This window comes from Lates calcarifer, linkage group LG8 (genome assembly GCF_001640805.2).
Source record: "Lates calcarifer isolate ASB-BC8 linkage group LG8, TLL_Latcal_v3, whole genome shotgun sequence".
NCBI classification, from domain to species: domain Eukaryota; kingdom Metazoa; phylum Chordata; class Actinopteri; family Centropomidae; genus Lates; species Lates calcarifer.
In genome coordinates, this window is record NC_066840.1 from 10,906,245 (window position 1) to 10,923,756 (window position 17,512).

The window sequence follows — 17,512 nt, forward strand, 5'->3', positions numbered from 1 at the left end:
TTTCACAGTTGAATTTGAACAAACTAACCTTTATTGAATGATACTGAATTAATGGTCAGAGTCAGAGCAAGCAGTCTGCAGTCAAGTTAAGTAGTGACTACTGTGGTGCAGTGATTTCTAGAAACTTGGATCACTGTTAGTTTCTTGTCACCTAGCTTGACTGGTTTGTCTTTTGGTTTCACTTTCAAAAAGAAGATTGAATCTCTCAAAACTGCATGAAGCATAGGCTTATATATAGATATATATATATAGATATATATATATATAGAGAGAGAGAGAGAAGCACACTGATGTATTTTGGTATATCCCGCTGATGTTCAACACAACTCAGAGTAGAATGTAGTAGGAATGTTAATTCCTTGTTGGGGAAACACCAAAAATCTACCAAAGAAACAATACTCCACTGTTGTTCCAGGAAGTAAACAGTGCTTTGATGTGATGCATTTGAAAATATTTTAAAAAATAGAAGTTAAAGTACATGACTCAATTCACCTGTTCTCATAGTCACTACTGACAACTGAAGAAAAGTTTTAGAAAAAAAAGTGCATTTTATTTATTTATTTATTATTGCTCTATTATCTTTAGTATAATAGGTAGTAATAATTTTATTGTTTGCTTATTTCCTGTAAAGTACTGTTGTACTGTGCCAAAAAAGGAAGTTGATAGTAATACAAATAAAGTTCATTGTAGAATTCACTAGTGCAATATATCTAAGTAATACTGTAAATGTAGGAGTATTAAACACACACATTAATAAGTTCATTGAACAGAGATAATTAGCTCAGAATTACTAAAGAAAGTAGATAATACAGTGTTAGGGTACCATACAGGCTGTAAATAAATCCCTACTCCTTTCACCATTGTCTGCCTCTATCAACAAGTGATGGCATATTAATCTGACCAATCAGAACTCACCCTCACTCACAGCTGAGCCATCCCACATTGCTTTAAAGAGAGGGACTTTCCACACCATCCCTTCACCTTTCTGAGGAACCTGTCTGGTACTCCTTCCTCATTTTCAAGACAGTTTATCCCAGGGAGCTGCTGGACTTTTCTTCAGTTTGTTGATTTCGAAGAAGCTGAGAGATACAGATGGCTCACAACCCAGAGGATGCTCCCCTGGCCAGAGGGAGTCTGGCAGGCAGTGAGGAGGACCTTGTTGTCCCTGCAGGACCCAGAGGGTGAGAGTAACATCATAAATACACTTTATCCTCATAACAACCACTGTTTGCTCAGTAGTAGCTCCAAAATGTAATCTTTGCTTAAAATGTGCCTATTTTTCTGTATGTAGTCAAATTAAAAATGAAGTAAAAGACATAAATCATAATTAAAATTTTACATTTGAAGTTCTGCACCTCACATTGGTAGTTAACATACATTAATAACACACACATGTTTCAACAGATGACTATGCCTATGACTATATGTTCTTTTATTCCTAAATTGCATGCAATGTTTCTCATTTTCAGTTTCACTTTTGGAAACTTGTTCTTGAAATAATAATAATATATTTTTTTGTCATTTTGTTGCAACTTATTACATTATTACATTCCATGTGTACCTTTACATACTCATTAATCTGCAATGGGATGTTCACTTCCCCCTGCACCAGGAGAAGGTGCCTGCCTAGTAACTGATGATTCAGCAGTAATCCTATTGGTTCATAATTAATCACAGAGAAAACTGTCAATAGTTTTATATCAATGTTGATCATTTTTAAGTTAGAAATACTTATATATGTGTGTTACAACTAAACTGTGTCTGCAGCATATTTATTTATTTAGAGTTAGTTGTGAGGGATAAATAATTCATACTGTTTCCCTCACAACAATGACTTTATTGTTCTTATAGATGTTGATCCATAATTTTTATTATATTCTCTTGAGATAAAATAGAACTAGAACTAGAACTAAGTCACTAACTTTTTAAATAATGAATGATAAATAATACATTGTTTACAAGTAGTACATACAGCATTTGTGGGTCAAAGTTTCATGTTTCATTGAAGCAGAAGTATTTATGAAATAAATGAATGACAGTTACTGTGGCCTGGCTCCTTTTTATGAAAGAAAAATCAATTTACACCTGTTTACACTTCTTAAAGAGGCCCTAAATCTTACCAGGATATGTACTTCCCTGTAACACCAGCAGAAGGCATCTGCCTAGTAACTAGTGATGCTCACATCCTATTGGCTGATTATGAGCAGCAGAAAATAACACTGCATTCATGTTTCAGGCTGTTTATTATTTTAGGTAATAGTATCGTGAAGGTACAGAGATGTTCTGTACATTTTCTTTTCTTTGCTTTTCTGTTTAGATATGGGACTTTCTTGAGTGTGCTGGACTGTCCAATATCAGTATCAAAACAAATCACCCATGCAATGAAAATGCCACACAGAGCATTTTTGGAAATCCCCCCCAAGTCATTTTAACACCATGTAATATTTTGTAAAAGTTAAAATCCCATTTTTAGATTCTCTCAGTTTTGCTGTGTGTGATGTGCTGTGTTGTCTCCCCTGCTGTGTCATCCTCTTAAGCTGACATATTTGTCTATTTCTCTCTCAGGGGCTCCAACAGCCGCGCTTTAAAGGTGGCAGCCCTGACAACCCTTGCATGCCTGCTTCTGTCCAGCCAGGTCTTCACTGCCTACATGGTGTTCAGCCAGAAGCAGCAGATCCACACCCTCCAGAAGAACTCAGAGAGACTGGGCAAACAGATGACCCGCTCATCCCAGGGTAAAAGAGGGCATTAAAGCGCAGACATGGCAGCTGCTTAGGCCAGTGGGGATGTGTCATTATAAGTAATAGTCAGAGGAAGAGGAGGAGGAGGAGGAGGAGGAGGCTGTAGGGATGAAGACGTGTAGAGGGAAGTGAGAGTTTGCTTCTAAGAAACTTGATCTGAAAGCCAGACAGAGAAATGAAAGTTTCGCTGGTGATTCTCAAGGAGAAGTCAACTATGTGCTGATCTTATTATAAGATTTCAAAGAGTGACATATGAAGTTCCCATTAAACATTATCTAGCATTCAACACATCCGGTGTTTCTGTAAAGCAGCCCTTTGAGCTGGATTTAATCACACATGGCCTCTTTTTAATTCAGATTTAGTTCAAGTTATATATGTATTTATTTATTCTGCAGAGGCTTGGTGTTTTTGATATGGAATGGTAGAAGTTTAGACTTTACATTTACATTTGTGTGTAAAGGTTATACCACAAACAACAAATCAGTTGTTTTCAAATGTTATATTCATACATTTTCAGTAAAAACAAACAATGTGTCATCTTTTTTTGTGTATTTGTTTTCCTCAGCTGTGGCTCCAGTGAGGATGCAGATGCCCATGAGCAGCCTGCCTCTAATGATGGACTTCACCACTGATGAGGACACCAAGACAAGCAAGACACCCTTGACAGTGAGTTTTCATCCTGCCCACTGGAAGACTTTTCACTTAACTATATCCAGGTGGCCACAAACTTGTTTAAGGCTTACAGTATAGTCCGGGATGGTGCATAATCAATGGCTGAAAGTGAAAATTGTATCATAAATTTCAACATTTACAAACACTCCTCTGCTCCCTCCCATCAGAAACTGCAGGACACTGCTATTGTCAGCGTGGAGAAACAGCTCAAGGATCTCCTGCAGGTATGTTGCACTCAGTAAAACACGTGTCCTCACATTACTGTCGTATACCGATGTGCTGTTGTTGCTAAGCTCCAGTCTCACTTTGAACAGGATGCCCAACTGCCGCAGTTCAACGAGACCTTCCAGGCCAACCTGCAGAGCCTGAAGCAGCAGATCAATGAGAGCGAGTGGAAGGTGAAGCTTCGCACTCACTCAAAAGGAAGCCAATAAAACAAGTATAGAAATGAATGGAATTTAATTATCTTTCAATTATGCACTCTGCAGAGCTTTGAGTCCTGGATGCGTTACTGGCTGATCTTCCAGATGGCCCAGCAGAAGCCCGTACCCCCCACATCTCAGCCAGGTTACTGCAACTTTATTTCATTTACACTTTTGTATTTAGCTGATGTTCAAATCCAGACTGCTGCTGTGACAATAAAGCCAGCAATAGGGAGGTGTAATATGTCACTGTGACAATATTAAAGTAATATAGAAATGCTGATCATGGACCTTACAAGATGAATATCAGTAGATTGTTTAAGAGACTTTTACTATCATTTTCATTATTTAGGTGCAAAAAAAGTTAACAGTGGCATATCCAATATAATTTTTGCTAGCGCCACTGAGGTTTTAGGAGCAATTATAGGAGATTCGGTTGCAAAGGGTAAAACCAACTTTCTTATCCAAGTGTCTTTTCCCACACTACTCATGATAAAACCTGAAACAAAGATTTAGCCTAGCGTTAAAGTAGTTTGACATTTTGGCATATATACTCATTCTGGTGGAGACTCACGAGAAAAGATCAAAAACCAACCACTGGCATATGTTTCCATTAAATATAAGGCTATAGCCAGCAGCAGTTAGCTTAGGTTAGCTTAGCCTGGAAACAGTCAAACCATTGTGCCACAATCACCAGTACTTAACCCCAGACAAGTCATTAATGTCCCAGTGTTCTCGCCTCTTTCCCTCTCGCAGCCACTAAGATCATGACCAAATGCCAGTTGGAGGCAGCACCTGGAGCCGGCAAAATTGGCTCCTACAAGCCCCAGTGTGACGAGCAGGGCCGCTACCTGCCCATGCAGTGCTGGTACCCCACCGGCTTCTGCTGGTGCGTGGACCAGACCGGCAAAGTCATCGAGGGCACCAGCATGCGCGGCCGTCCTGACTGTCAGCGTGGAGGTAGGGGACACAGATTAAAAGCCATTGGCGCTTCTTTTTCATTCAAGGCCCTGAATGATGAAAGTAACTGAACACCCCCACCCCCCTTCTTTTTTTTTCCTCTGTTCAGTTCCTCGTCGCATGATGTTCGCACCCAGGCTGATGCAGAAGACGCTCGCTGTTGATGGTGAGAGTTAATACTAGATCTTTGATAATTTGACAAGATCAATGTTTTATGTTTATTCTCAAGTGTTTGCCACACATCCTCATTTGCTGTGTTTTCCTTTTTCCCAGATGAGTGAATCAAAAGACGCAACTTCCGGAGTCTGAAGCAAGGTGTTTCTTTTCAGCAAGTAATCTTAGCAAATAAGAGAAATCGGTTATTTTAAGCTGGATTTGGCCCTACGTACATTAATGGTTTTAATGCCTGATCAGTTTTTCTTCCCTGCAATCTCCTGATTTTACCTATTTTGCTGGCTGCTTGAAATCAAACCAATAGAGGCCTGTTACAGTGTATTGCTTTTAATGTAATTCTTATCTTTTATAAGAAACTTATTTTGGGGTGTTCTCATTGACATTAAACCACAATTTGTGTAATCTACATTAATGTATTTGAATATGTTTCTGCAGAATGTTTAAAGGGTCTGTTCACTCAAATTACAAAAAAAAACATGTTCTCCATCACCTCTACTAGCATCTAGACATGGAGGTAGTTCTGCTTCTGCTTTTTAGCAGGCTTTAACATATAATCTCTGAGATGTCTACCTCCAGCCCCAACACAACGGAGGTGAATGGAAGTTTGTTTATGGCAGGTACAGCACTGAAAAATGATTTTAAAGAATGTAAGCAGCAATGTCTCTCTCAAGAAACCATGTCCTCTGTTTCTCTGGTAATCCACAGACCACACAGGGGACAGTTTTCATTGGCACCACTTCCAATAAAAGTAGTTCCAATAAAAACTGTTCACAGTGCGTTCTGTGGATTATTCAGGGTCACGAGGACACTATTTCTTGAAAGTGACGATGCTGTTTCATTTTTATGGTGTTTTTCAATGCTGTTAGCACCACAAACAAAAACCAAGCTAAATAAAACCAAAACTGTCTGCGTGGCTAGATACCATGAGAGTTGAGTGAATTTAGTTTTTTGTGTAATTTGGGTGAACTGACCTTTTAAGGGATGTGCAAATGTGAGAAAGTGACTTTTCTTTGAGGGTATTTGTGTTAAGAAGGCTAAATAAAGTTTTCATAACAACACTGTTTGCATTGTTATACACATATGTTCAACTTCAGTCATGTTGTCCTTTAGATCAAATGATTGTTAGACTAACAAGGCCTGAATAAAATTTAACCTGATTAGATGCAGTGACACTGCCCACTCAGTCCTGGATTTTCTGGCATCTGTTTCTGGTTTTAAAGGTGCTATATATGTATGTTTTTTTAATTAACTTATTTATTTATTTTTTACGTAGCTAATGTTAGCATTAGCAGATGTTTATTCACCAGTCTAGAATAAATACTCTAAGTTAAGCATCAAATTTAATTCCTTGCCAAAAGCTGTCTCCAGCAGTGGAAAGTAACACCAATCTTAACTCCTGTTTTGCCTCTGTTTGTATAATTTGTCTTCTACTTAACTTAGCATGCTAACCAGCTAGGCATGTCCAGTCTCATAACACCTCTTTGTGATAGTGAGTCACTCACACCCTCAGTCCAACATGAGAGAGAAGAAGTAGTGCTGACCAGAGGGCATATTCTAACCTCTTGTAAATGCAACAATGGCTGAGGCTCTTGGTAAGTAAACAGCTGCTAATGCTAACATTGGCTATGTAGCCATAGCAAAAACTTAAAAATATATATACATAAAGCAATAGTTTAAGTCTCTTTTTAGTGAGGCACACTCAAGACATGTTCTGATGATTTTACAACCACCAACCATGTTTTCACATCATCATTAGGATGGACAGACAAACACAAAAGATGCATAGCTAACAAGCTGGCATCCAGTTCAGTTTAAAATTAGGTCAACCTCTGTCATCAAATAACCATCAAATTAAATTAAGAGGATCTGAGAGGCAAAGCAGAAAACCATGTTGGTTTCTGTCCCAGCTGACCCCCTCAGTGGCATTTTCACAGTCTTCAGAGCCGCTGCTGGTGGGAGCATCATGTTAGTTGCTCATATTCTTGAGGGAAGCATATCTGCCAGCTTAATTTTGATTGGTGGAGAGGTGTTGATTCCTCTCGCACTCCCCCAGTGGCAATGACATACAAAGATCAGACTGGTACAATTATTCTGGGGAATATTTAATTGTGCATGGAAGAAGTGCTGTACAGTATGTCCTAGAACACAGATCTTCCGCTTTTTTTAGAGGTGTGAAGAAAAGGAAGGGAAGTGCCAACACCCGAAGCAGAAAACCGGAAGACAGTTGAGAATATAGACACTGATATCCACCTCCATATGGCTCTTGGGACAGTTGTCTACAACAAAACTGACTACAGGGTAGGTTCTTGACCTGAAGATATACATTATTAAAGTCATGTTTGTTTTTCTGATGCATTTTAGAACCAGTTGTAGATAGATTTATTTTAAAACAGCTTTTTAAAACAATTTTTAAACTGCAAATAAACTCATTTTTAACAATGTCAAAATCTCCTCCTCATTCATCAGTGCAATGATCCCATTTCTGCCCCTAACAAAACTGGACAAAATTAGCATCATTTCTTCTACTCTGGAAGTTGTCCAGCCATTAGAGCATCCAGTGTTTCCGGAAACATCTAAAATTACAGCCCTTCAGCTGGAAGACATAACAGTGGACCCCTCTCTCCTTCAGCCCTCCTTCCAGGCGTTCCATTCATGGTTGTTTGCCTCCCTGAAATCCCTCTGTCTTGTTCGTTCTGGCCTTGCTGTGATTGACTGTGGATATCGGAAAACCCAATCACTTGGACCAGCCTGCAGAATCTCTCCCTTTATTCCTCTCTTTCATTCAAGTACCTGAAATCTCTTCATCTGAGAGACACCAACCTCACCTCCCTCCAGTCTCTCTGCGTGCTCCTGCGTCTCACCCCTGCCCTCGTCAAATTTGATGTCGGCCGCAACAATTTCTCAGTCCTCCACTATCCACTCTGCCTTCAGGTGATGAAGTCAGTCAGGATGCTCAATTTGTCTCGCTCAGAGATCACTGAGGTTAACTCTTTGCTCTCTACATCTCTGGAAAAACTGGATCTAAGTTATAATTCTCTGGAGGTCTTCAATAACCCACCGCCGACCCTGAAGCAGCTCGATCCGTCTAACAACCACCTCATACGTCTCTCCTCTCTGGCTAACCTGTCTCATGTACAGGAACTGAAGGTGGACAACAACCAGCTTACCACTTTGATAAATGGGACAGGTGTCAGCTTGAGCCCATAGCTTGATACTATCTAAGCAGGGAGGAGCCCTTATCAGTGTATCTGTGCCTTAAAAGAGACCATCATCTTCCTGAACAACACAGACACTGTGTCTGTGGAGGACTGGCCTGAAGAGTATGTGGGTCACACACCAGTGGCCCAGCAGGGGACTCAGATGATGAATCTGTCTCTAGAAACATGTGAGGAGCTGCACAGTGGAACACAACACCCCAGCTCTCCTCTCCATTTGCTACTATTTATTGGCTTACTGTCATTCCTGATTTATTTTTGTTAATGTTCGCCTTTCTACCACTTTCTAACAAGGACACCTTTTATAGAGAGTTCATGAGGTGTAACTAATGGCTTCATTAATGGTTACTAAATCATTTACTAAAGGTTATCGATCATTTTTACGACATTTATTAGCACAACTTTTAGGCTGCCTGGCTGTGAAAAATCCCTGCGACTAATTGGATTGTGCGAGCGCAAACCTCCTGGCAAAGGGATTTTCAAAACCTGGTAACCCAAAATTTTCTCTTATTAATGGCTTACAACTAAGCTGTTTATTCACCATTAATGAAGCCATTAACATCTTATAACTGCTTTTTAAAGATTGCCTTATCAGACAGTGGCACCTTTGTTGAAGATAAATCAGTTTCTAATAACACTGTCACTAATTTGTTATCTCAATATTGCAAAACATTTGAATATCTGCATGAGTTACACTGAGTGATCAAATACATCTGTAAATGACTCAATAAAGCTGACTGAAGGAAATGATTTCAGAATCATTACTGTTCAGCAGTAACCCCAGTTGTGCCCTCTCTGTCCATCTTGGTAACTGTACCCTGATCACTAAGGCCGGTGAAAGTGGATTCTGGCTCATTAATAATTCAGCCCATTTGTAATGAAATCCAAGTGACCCAGTGGCTATGGTAGACATGAGCTCGTCGTGGCCACTGTGAACATGAATGCACCTGTAAGTACCATATTTTTTACAGCCATGATAGTGTATAATGACTGTATGAACTGTAGAGTTTAAGTGTATGAAGAGCATCTTGTCATTTATGAGTCTCTTGTAATCATTCTAACTTGATCCTCATGTTTCTAGGAAGCTGAAACAGTAAAAGTGGGAGTTGTATTTACTACGATCCCAGGTAAAGCAAGGACTAAAATGTGAAGTCTTTAAATTTTGCTATGCTGTCGCTGGAGATTTCTCTTTGAAATGTGTTTTTCTGTGCTCTCAGAGGGTAAAGACTGTGTAGTTATTAGTGAAGATGGACATAGTGTGAACTATACATCAGGAAACAATAAGGTAGAACATCTACATTTACTCAGCAGTCACTAGTCAGCATTCAGTCATTTGCTCTCTGTGAGCTCTCACTGCTGTTCTGTGTTTTTCCAACAGGAAGCAAAGTGCTTCTCCTTTGACCAAGTTGTGAATGTTGACAACATACAGGTACTAAAGAGCTTCTGACCTTTGATTTATACCAATGTTACTGTTCTATTTTAGCTACTCTACAAAGTCTCTTTACATCTTATCACTACCAAATATTGTGTCTGTATATAAATCTGCAGAGATTCCACCCTGAGCTCCTGCAGCCTCTCACTGAGTCCATATCCAGCGGTTATAATGGAGCTCTGCTGATATGTGGAGCCTCCACAGAGAAGATTTGCGCTCTGATTGACCACAATATCATCAAACAGGTGCAGCACAAAACCAAACTACACTTAACACTGGCAGATTTGATGTTTTCTCTGTATTAATCTTACTCTTGACTCTGTCTTAGCTCCTGGCGAGTCTGTTTGGTCGCATGTTGTCACAAGTGAAAGAGGAGTTGTTCGTCTCTGTGTCGTTCATTCAGGTTTGTCCTTGTGCACAACAGCATAACCATAAATCACATTAGACTCGATGTGGTGCAAGATAACTCCTTGTGTATTTCAATGCCAGTTCTATCCAGATGGCAGTGCTGTGGATCTCCTGAGCCCCAACAGACAGACTCTAAAACTTGTCACACACCCGGCCCTTGGAAAGTGAGTCCACTGCTATATCAGGATAGATACAATAAACAACAAATACATAGTGAGATAGATTATTCTTGCAACACTTAAAGTCTCAAGTGCACAGTGCATAAAATGTGCCCAAATATTTTTTCCCAGTCTTGTGGGAGGTTTATGTGAAGTGTGTGTGTGTTCAGAAGAGGAAGCCTATGCTCTGTATGAAACGTGCAGGGAGACACTGAAAACCAATGGAGGCTCCATTTCCAGCAGGTAGGTCAAATAAACTCTGATCATGTAAACCACTAACTGAATTACTTTCAATTGGGTTGATTACAATGGTTGATCACAAAAGAAAGTGTTATACTGTCACCTGAATGAGTGGATTGTTACATAGCAGATTTACCTCGCGTGTTTCTTTATCAGGTTTTTGAATGAATGAACTTATTATCGTCTCTACATGTTCATGTCATGCACTTCTGTCAGATGTAGTTCCCTGTTCTCTGTGGCTGTTGAGTGGAAACTTCATCCAGAGGAGGTGGAGTCAGAGGTCTGTCGCAGCAGACTGCAGCTGTTCAGCCTGGCAGGGGGAGCCAGTAGGACTGACCTCAGAGGGTCAGTCACATACTCAGATACAATGAGCTATCTATTCTGATATCTAATATCTGGATTGGTACCAAAGTCATTTGTTAAGCTCTGTCCTGTGCACTGGTAACATTTTAACATTTAGTATGTTAAGAAAATTTTCTAAATCATTCTCACTCGTTGTAGATTTTACAATTTACAACACTGTGTATCCATACTGCATACTACTTCTAAGCAGTTTTCACATATAGTGCGTTCACACTGGAAAAGTGTTAAAATGGATGGTAACACCTTAGAAAATAGAAACTGTTAAAACTTTGGAAAAACATTTTGCTGTCTCTTGCTGTAGTTTAGTTGGCAGTGGCAGATTTTGCCTTTGCATTGTGTCATTTGTATGTAGTAGTATAGTATAGTGTATAGTAATATAGTATAGTATGTGGATTTCTAGTTTACTATGTGCACAAAACCATAAAGACTTGTGTAGTGTATTCATCATGTACAGTTAGTATGTAGCATAGAATTGGGAAACGGCATATCATTGCAAGCTGTTTTTGCATTCACATCAAACATGATATTCCAGTCTCATCACATATCATTTAAGGTGACACTAAAGCAAAACTCTGAAAAAGTTAGTCCTTTAAGATAACTGCTGCCAGCATTTATTAATCTATAAAAAGTGTTGGACTCAGTGGTGACAGCTGAATACTCTCCAGAGTCAACCCACTGGTGAGGGTTGTGGACCAAATCCCATGTGGAACCACGACAACTGACAAACTCCTTCCTTCCCTCCTACACAACGCCTTAACAGGAAACAGCAGGACGGTCCTCATCTACTGTGTTAACCCTCAGGGTAAGAGGTCCTCTGTGCCCAACCACACTATCGGCATGGGTGGTGAACTGATGTACAGCTGACTCTCCTCCTTACTCATCAGGTCTTGTTGATGATGAAACCCCTTCTGCCTTGGATTTGGCCCAGAAAATGAGAAGTGCGGCAACTAAAGCCACTGTCAGTCGTTGGTATCCAAGGGCAACCGAACAAGAGATCCGAGAAAAGATCATGCATCTCCAAAACGTAATGATGTCACAGGGGGAAAGTGACATTCACAGCATGTACAAGCTGGCAGAGCTGACTCAAAACCTGCAGGTAACTCTTTAAATCTTCCTCACCACAACCTGTAGAGACTGAGTTCATAACTGAAATACAGCCTGTGATCTCTCTGACAGATTGTGAAAAATCAGTCATGGGAGAAGAGGAGGGAGGAGTCAAAGAAGATAAAAGGCAAAACACAGGTTTCTACCCAAAAATACAAGTTTAGCAAGATGATAACAAATAACACATGCTCCTGGTGTAATATAATAAGCGCTATTTTTTGCTCTGATTCAGCAGAGTTGTCGGACCCCAAACAGCAATTTTCCCAGCTGCGATAATGGTGAGAGCACTGACGCAATGAAATATTTACAAGACCGGCTGAAACAAGAAATGGAAGAACATATCAGAGGTAATAAGCTGTGATATGAGCAATTCGTCATCTTAGGGATAACAGTGATATTGAATGCTTTTCTCATATCCACAGAGGGTAAAGGGAATGTGGAGAAAGTCCAGGAGAGAGTAGCGAGAATCCAGCAGCTGAAGGAGGCTCTGAGAGAGGAGACACTGAAGAACGGGGCTGTTGTGGAGAAATCCGACCTCTGTCAACAAGTAATGCATGCTATATAGTATTCTACACCTATATACCTGACTGGAAGACATGTCTACAAGGCTGTGTGAATACCCTATTAAACATATAAATGAGATTTGTGTGTGCGAGAGTGGGCAGCCCACACTAAGACATTTATTTTGCCAATTTAATGATCAGTCTCAGTTGGAATACAATAAAGCAAAGGAGCGGAGGAGGCAACTTAAGGAGGATCATGGGAGATTAATTCAAGAGGAGGTGGAGAAGATGGAGAGAGACTTGGCACAGGAGCAGCTAGCGGTGAGATAATGAGATACACTTGTTTAACATTATACAGTTTGTGATCTATCTTAGCTAAGGATGCTGAGTCGGTTTAAATTAATGCAAGGCTGGATTTATGGTGGGCAGAGGAAACCACTGCATTTGCAACTTAATTCTGTTATTTCCTTGCATTTTTTATGGTTTCATCCATTCCTCCACTAGACAGAAGGCCCCCAGAGGGAGCTGACGGTGCTGACCAGAGAGAGGCAGGTCCTGGTGCTGCAGATAGAGGCCTTGCGCACTGAGGCCCTGCAGACTGAGAGAGACCTGCAGGATCAATATCACAGACACCAAGCGGAGCTGCATTGTCTGAGGGAGGAGAGCCTGCAGGTGGGAGTTTGTTGGATCACTAAAAGAACACTAATTCAAAATAATATGTCAGCTTTTTTTAGTTAATTAGTTTATTGCTTCCTTCTGTGAGTGATTTAACCTGCATGCATCAAGTCCTTGTTCTTGGTCTCAGACCAAGACCTACTTAACTGAGTTTGGTTTTTGAAGTCGGTCAAGAACTCTGGTGAGTTTTAAGATTTAAATGAAAAATATTCCAAATATATTGATATTTTTACCATAATTTAGCGGTAGATAATGGGTGGATGTTTCAACACACTGAAGCACTGAACGATAAGTGTTAAATATGACGAGGTGTGCATGATGCAGCAGCACTGACCCATCACCTCTGGGGGAATACTGTTGGCTAATTCAGTGCTTGAGGAGTGGAGTCTGCACTTAAATATCACACTTACACATTGATGAAAGTTTTCAGATGAATTTCTAAGTCTTTCCCAAAAATAAAATCTAAAAATAGCAACTGCAGTGGACTAACTAAACAGGATTTTGTAGACTAGCACCACAGAAACACAGATTCTACAGTAGATCAAGACAAAGGTTTTTAAATTGTTGTCTGATACAAAAACATGAAAAAAAATATATATATTATCATCAGTAAAACTGCAGCTGCTTCATCAAACATTTACAAAAAGAGGCATCTTAACTGCTACCCATCTTGCATCAACCTGAGGTTTTTCTGTGTTATGTTTTACTGCTCTCTAGGTGTTCAGAGTGTTTCGTCAGGTAAGTGAGGAGCAGAGGAAGATGTCAGAGGGCAGATACAGGAGTGTGTTGCTGGAGGCTGTGCAGGATGCTGTCTACCTCTCTGCCCAGAACCAGCAGCTACAGGCTGACAACAAACAGCTCCGTAAAGGTCAGTATACGTTTCTTATCCCCCACCAGATGCTATTATATTACAGATAGAATTGTAAAATATTAAAGAAATGCCTGGAGATGTTAGTACTTCTCTCCAGCATTTAAAATTTGTTCTTTTTCTTCCACAGCACTGGGAGAGTTAAAGGACGCTTTAGCTGTGAGAGGTGATCCTAAGGCTGAACTGTTATCTCAATGAATATGATGTTTATGACACAGTGTGCTTAATTTACATCATGACAAATAAAACAGTTTTGACAGTTTATTAGTTTTTATTAATCTTTGACATTGTTCTTGGCAGATCATGTAACACAAAACACGACAATAGCAGCACTCTTCAGATACATTTAACTGAAGATATATTGATCTTTACTTGCATTATAATCTGAATGTACTTGGAGAAGTGTGACAGAATTAAACTCTAAAATATGATATGAAATGTTATGTGTTTGATTCTGGAGTCCAATTCAGTGCTAGACTCAGAAGGCAGAAAGAAAAAAGGCAGAAAAAAAGCTAGGGAAAAACTCAAACACAAAGAATTTTAGAAGGACTCTTATGAGAGTTCTTTTTTGGGTTAAACAGGCTTTGTGGTTCATTTCTTTTATATGTAATAAAGGTAAGCTGCCAGTCCAATCATAGAAACAGGTAGGAGGAAAAAAGGAGTGAGCTGCAGCCCTAAAGTTGCCCACGACAACAAAGCATTAACCAGCATGGAGCAGGAAATGACAAACAGTCTGGTGATCCCGCTGCCGTGCTTAAGCACCACAGACATTAAGAGTCCGTTAGCTGCCTGCCCTGCTATAATGACCCAAACCACCCCTGAGTATCCCTCAAGAAAGCTCTTTTCACTTGCTACAGAGGAGAAGGAGGACAGCCCATTGATGGCCACACCAAATACATAGAGGTAGATATTCTGCAGGCTGAGGGGCAGCTTCTGGCTCTTCAGCACCCTCTCTGTGTAAACTGCCGCCAGCCCTGAAATGAGACAGTACACCAGCACGAGGAGAAGTCCCCAAGCTGTGATATGAAGCCTGGGACCTTCCTCTGCTTCATCTCCCTCAAGCTCCCCTAGATCCAGGCTGCTGTAGCTGTGACACACCCCTGCACCCATGAGCAACCCAAGAGCTAACCACTGAACAGGCCGGAGCCTCTTGCCCAGACAGACAGAGTACAGCAGGGCAGTGGAGGCAATTTTAAGATTAGAGAGGACTTGGTATGAGCTCGGGTCCATGTAGGCCTGCATGAGGACTACCAGGTTGTTGTTGAGGGCGTAGAGGACGGCAGGGACCGCATAGGGGGCCACAAGGACTAGATGCAGAGGACCACGTAAAGCGGATGCACCCCCAGTCAGAACAAGAGTCACCAGAGAGATGAGGAGTTTGGCTAACTCAATCATGACGACACAAGAGGAGGGGTTGAAAGGGACTCGGCCGTCTACTTTGGTGAGAGTGATGAGCGGTGCATGGGAGCCATAGATGAGGACCATCAGCCCCAGGAGGACACCCCACTGAATCCTCTTCACCCACTGTCTCCTAATCTTCGCTGGGGAACTGGTCCCCACATTCTGGATCACAATCATCCTCACCATTTCAAAATAAACACTTTTAATTTCAAACAAATCTGAATGCTACCCACAGTGCAAAACCCCTCATTTCAGGCCATTTGTTAAAATGGACAGCTATAAATCTCAAGCATTTAAATATCAATCATAAAATACTTTGACACACCATTATCTCTATAACTCTGTATATGTAACTTGACCTAGACAATGAACTGAATAGAAAACATTTGCAGGAATTACTGCCTGTTTTAACATGACTGATTCAAAATCTTACGGGCTCAAAGAGTTGCTCCAGGCAACAAAACTAAGACAAGTTATGAAATCTGAAGGACCAAACCTTGAAACCTTGTAGGCACCAAGTCTTACATCTTGTATGAACATCAAGTCATTGCAAGTGGAAAAGAAAAAGAGCAGTATTTAACTGAGCCTAAAACAAAAATGCTAATTTAAAAAAAGGTATTTGAGTCCCAAATAAAATTCCAGTTATATCAAGAAATCTTGAAGGCTGATCTGTCACGAGCTGCTGACAAGCCAGCAGCTGCAACAGTGTCTCTTCTTGTGCCTGTTATGCCGCTGGCAAAAAGGCTGTGAGGGCTAGTGGTCGGCCCAAATTACTTTGGTCCTTTTTTCAAGTTGTTCATATAGTCTTTCACGGTCCTTTCAATGTTGGGCACTTGATAGTTCTGTGCCGCATACATGCCAGTAATTGTTCCCAGCAGCACTCCAAGGATGGCGGAGGAGCGTAGCTTGGCCACCACATAACCGGCCAGAAAGCCCTTCAGAAATGGAGATCCTAATACAGAGCCTCCCTACAAGAGGGAAAAGGCAACAGCAGGAGCTTTAGCATGATCACAGCAGAGAGAGAGGACATACACGTGGGTGTAGAAAACATGAACATAAATTAACAAAAGGCAAAGCAGTAACAGCTAACATTTAAATGAGGTGGACCCATGTTTTTTGAGTTTATCACCCTCAGTGAGGAGAAACAGTTTCAAATTTCATGAAAAAAGAATATGCATTGGTGGCCAGCGTTTCTCTATGAGACATTAATATACTATTAGTGTTCGAAAATACTGACATTCATGGCAAGCGAAAATATATTTGACACAATCAAATCTCGCTGTATTAAGGGGAAAAAACACTTTCAACAGCTGCTCATGTGGTCAGCTATGTCGTGGGCTGTGAAAATAACTCACCTGAGGGATTCCCTCAGAAACCTGGTTCTCCACCCGCCTCTGGATCTCCTCCAGTTGATTTTTGAGCTGCGTCAGATCTTTCAACTGTTTCAGAGGATCCTAAAATAAAACCAGAGGAGCCCATTTGTGAAAGAAAGCAGTCTACCATTTACAATGATAATTCATGTTACCGGTGATAGCGAAGGCTGCTGTATAACACAGCCCAAAGTTACAGTTACTGACAGATTTTCCTACGAAGAGTTCCTCCGACAGAACAGCCCGGTAGTTTTCTCGAAGTTTACTGGTTAGCTAACAGCAGCAAAACTTAGCCAGCTCAAGGATCGACCGGTTTCACTCAGAGGCGACCCTCGCACTCGTAACTTAATTCTAAAAAGTGAACTGCTGCTGAGATAAACCGAGTTATTTTCGTCCTCCTTTGGCAATTCCTGTCATCTGACGAAACACGTGAAATGATTTCATTTAAAGCCAGAGCACAGTAACTCACTCACCTTGTCATCCGCCATTTTTGCTCAGTGAGGTGATCAGTGTTCGGCTCCTAAGCCTGAGCTGCTGCCTTTCCTTCAGCGCGATTAGTTTGGTCTACATGTAACGTTTAAACCATAAACTGTATAAACTGTAAAATTATTTTGTCTTGTCGGAAATATGCAGCTGCAGAAAGTTTAAAAAGAAAAAACAAAAAAAAACAAACAAACAAAAACAGCAAAAACAACTCATACGCAACTGTAAATGTAATAATGATACTTCTTATCGATTTTAGCGTTCTCTCTGTACTGTGCTGTTTAATTCATCGTGCTATGACATTTTGTTTTTGTTTGCTTAAG

The 17,512-nt window shown here is 40.6% G+C and overlaps 3 protein-coding genes and 1 long non-coding RNA gene across 5 annotated transcripts; 2 read left to right on the forward strand and 2 right to left on the reverse strand.

Moving 5' to 3' along the window:
* Positions 1 to 968: 968 nt before the first annotated feature.
* Positions 969 to 6,139, forward strand: cd74a (CD74 molecule, major histocompatibility complex, class II invariant chain a). 2 transcript variants are annotated; one of them, XM_018699608.2, is made up of 9 exons: positions 970 to 1,181; positions 2,566 to 2,735; positions 3,307 to 3,407; positions 3,581 to 3,637; positions 3,728 to 3,811; positions 3,902 to 3,980; positions 4,592 to 4,795; positions 4,905 to 4,961; positions 5,069 to 6,139. In XM_018699608.2, exons 1-9 carry the CDS (start codon positions 1,093 to 1,095, stop codon positions 5,074 to 5,076), a joined length of 849 nt encoding a protein of 282 aa, XP_018555124.1. In that variant the 5' UTR covers positions 970 to 1,092; the 3' UTR covers positions 5,077 to 6,139. The 2 variants fall into 2 exon arrangements, with proteins under 2 accessions (XP_018555123.1, XP_018555124.1); XM_018699607.2 differs by lacking the exon at positions 5,069 to 6,139 and having other exon boundaries at positions 969 to 1,181; positions 4,905 to 4,972.
* Positions 6,140 to 11,319: 5,180 nt separating this feature from the next.
* LOC108899189 (uncharacterized) lies at positions 11,320 to 13,929 on the forward strand. The gene is made up of 3 exons (XR_007813770.1): positions 11,320 to 12,436; positions 12,594 to 13,064; positions 13,785 to 13,929. It is a non-coding gene; the product is annotated as an uncharacterized LOC108899189 (long non-coding RNA).
* Positions 13,930 to 14,186: 257 nt separating this feature from the next.
* On the reverse strand, positions 14,187 to 15,522 carry LOC108899188 (probable UDP-sugar transporter protein SLC35A4). The gene has a single exon (XM_018699481.2). The coding sequence runs from the start codon at positions 15,520 to 15,522 to the stop codon at positions 14,536 to 14,538; it is 987 nt and encodes a 328-aa protein (XP_018554997.1). The 3' UTR covers positions 14,187 to 14,535.
* On the reverse strand, positions 15,522 to 17,411 carry LOC127139002 (SLC35A4 upstream open reading frame protein). The gene is made up of 3 exons (XM_051072245.1): positions 17,180 to 17,411; positions 16,692 to 16,790; positions 15,522 to 16,304 (listed from the first exon to the last, which is right to left on the reverse strand). Exons 1-3 carry the CDS (start codon positions 17,192 to 17,194, stop codon positions 16,107 to 16,109), a joined length of 312 nt encoding a protein of 103 aa, XP_050928202.1. The 5' UTR covers positions 17,195 to 17,411; the 3' UTR covers positions 15,522 to 16,106.
* Between the last annotated feature and the right edge of the window lie 101 nt (positions 17,412 to 17,512).

What these genes read in the sequence shown, in the direction of transcription:
- LOC127139002 (XM_051072245.1), bottom strand. An exon ending in TTTCTGAGGGAATCCCTCAG is followed by an intron (nt 16,305 to 16,691) that starts GTGAGTTATTTT and finishes TCCCTCTTGTAG; the next exon opens with GGAGGCTCTGTATTAGGATC.
- cd74a (XM_018699607.2), top strand. Translation starts at nt 1,093, where the DNA reads ATGGCTCACAACCCAGAGGATGCTCCCCTGGCCAGAGGGAGTCTGGCA. An exon ending in GTCCCTGCAGGACCCAGAGG is followed by an intron (nt 1,182 to 2,565) that starts GTGAGAGTAACA and finishes TTTCTCTCTCAG; the next exon opens with GGGCTCCAACAGCCGCGCTT. An exon ending in TCAATGAGAGCGAGTGGAAG is followed by an intron (nt 3,812 to 3,901) that starts GTGAAGCTTCGC and finishes TGCACTCTGCAG; the next exon opens with AGCTTTGAGTCCTGGATGCG.
- LOC108899188 (XM_018699481.2), bottom strand. Translation starts at nt 15,522, where the DNA reads ATGGTGAGGATGATTGTGATCCAGAATGTGGGGACCAGTTCCCCAGCG.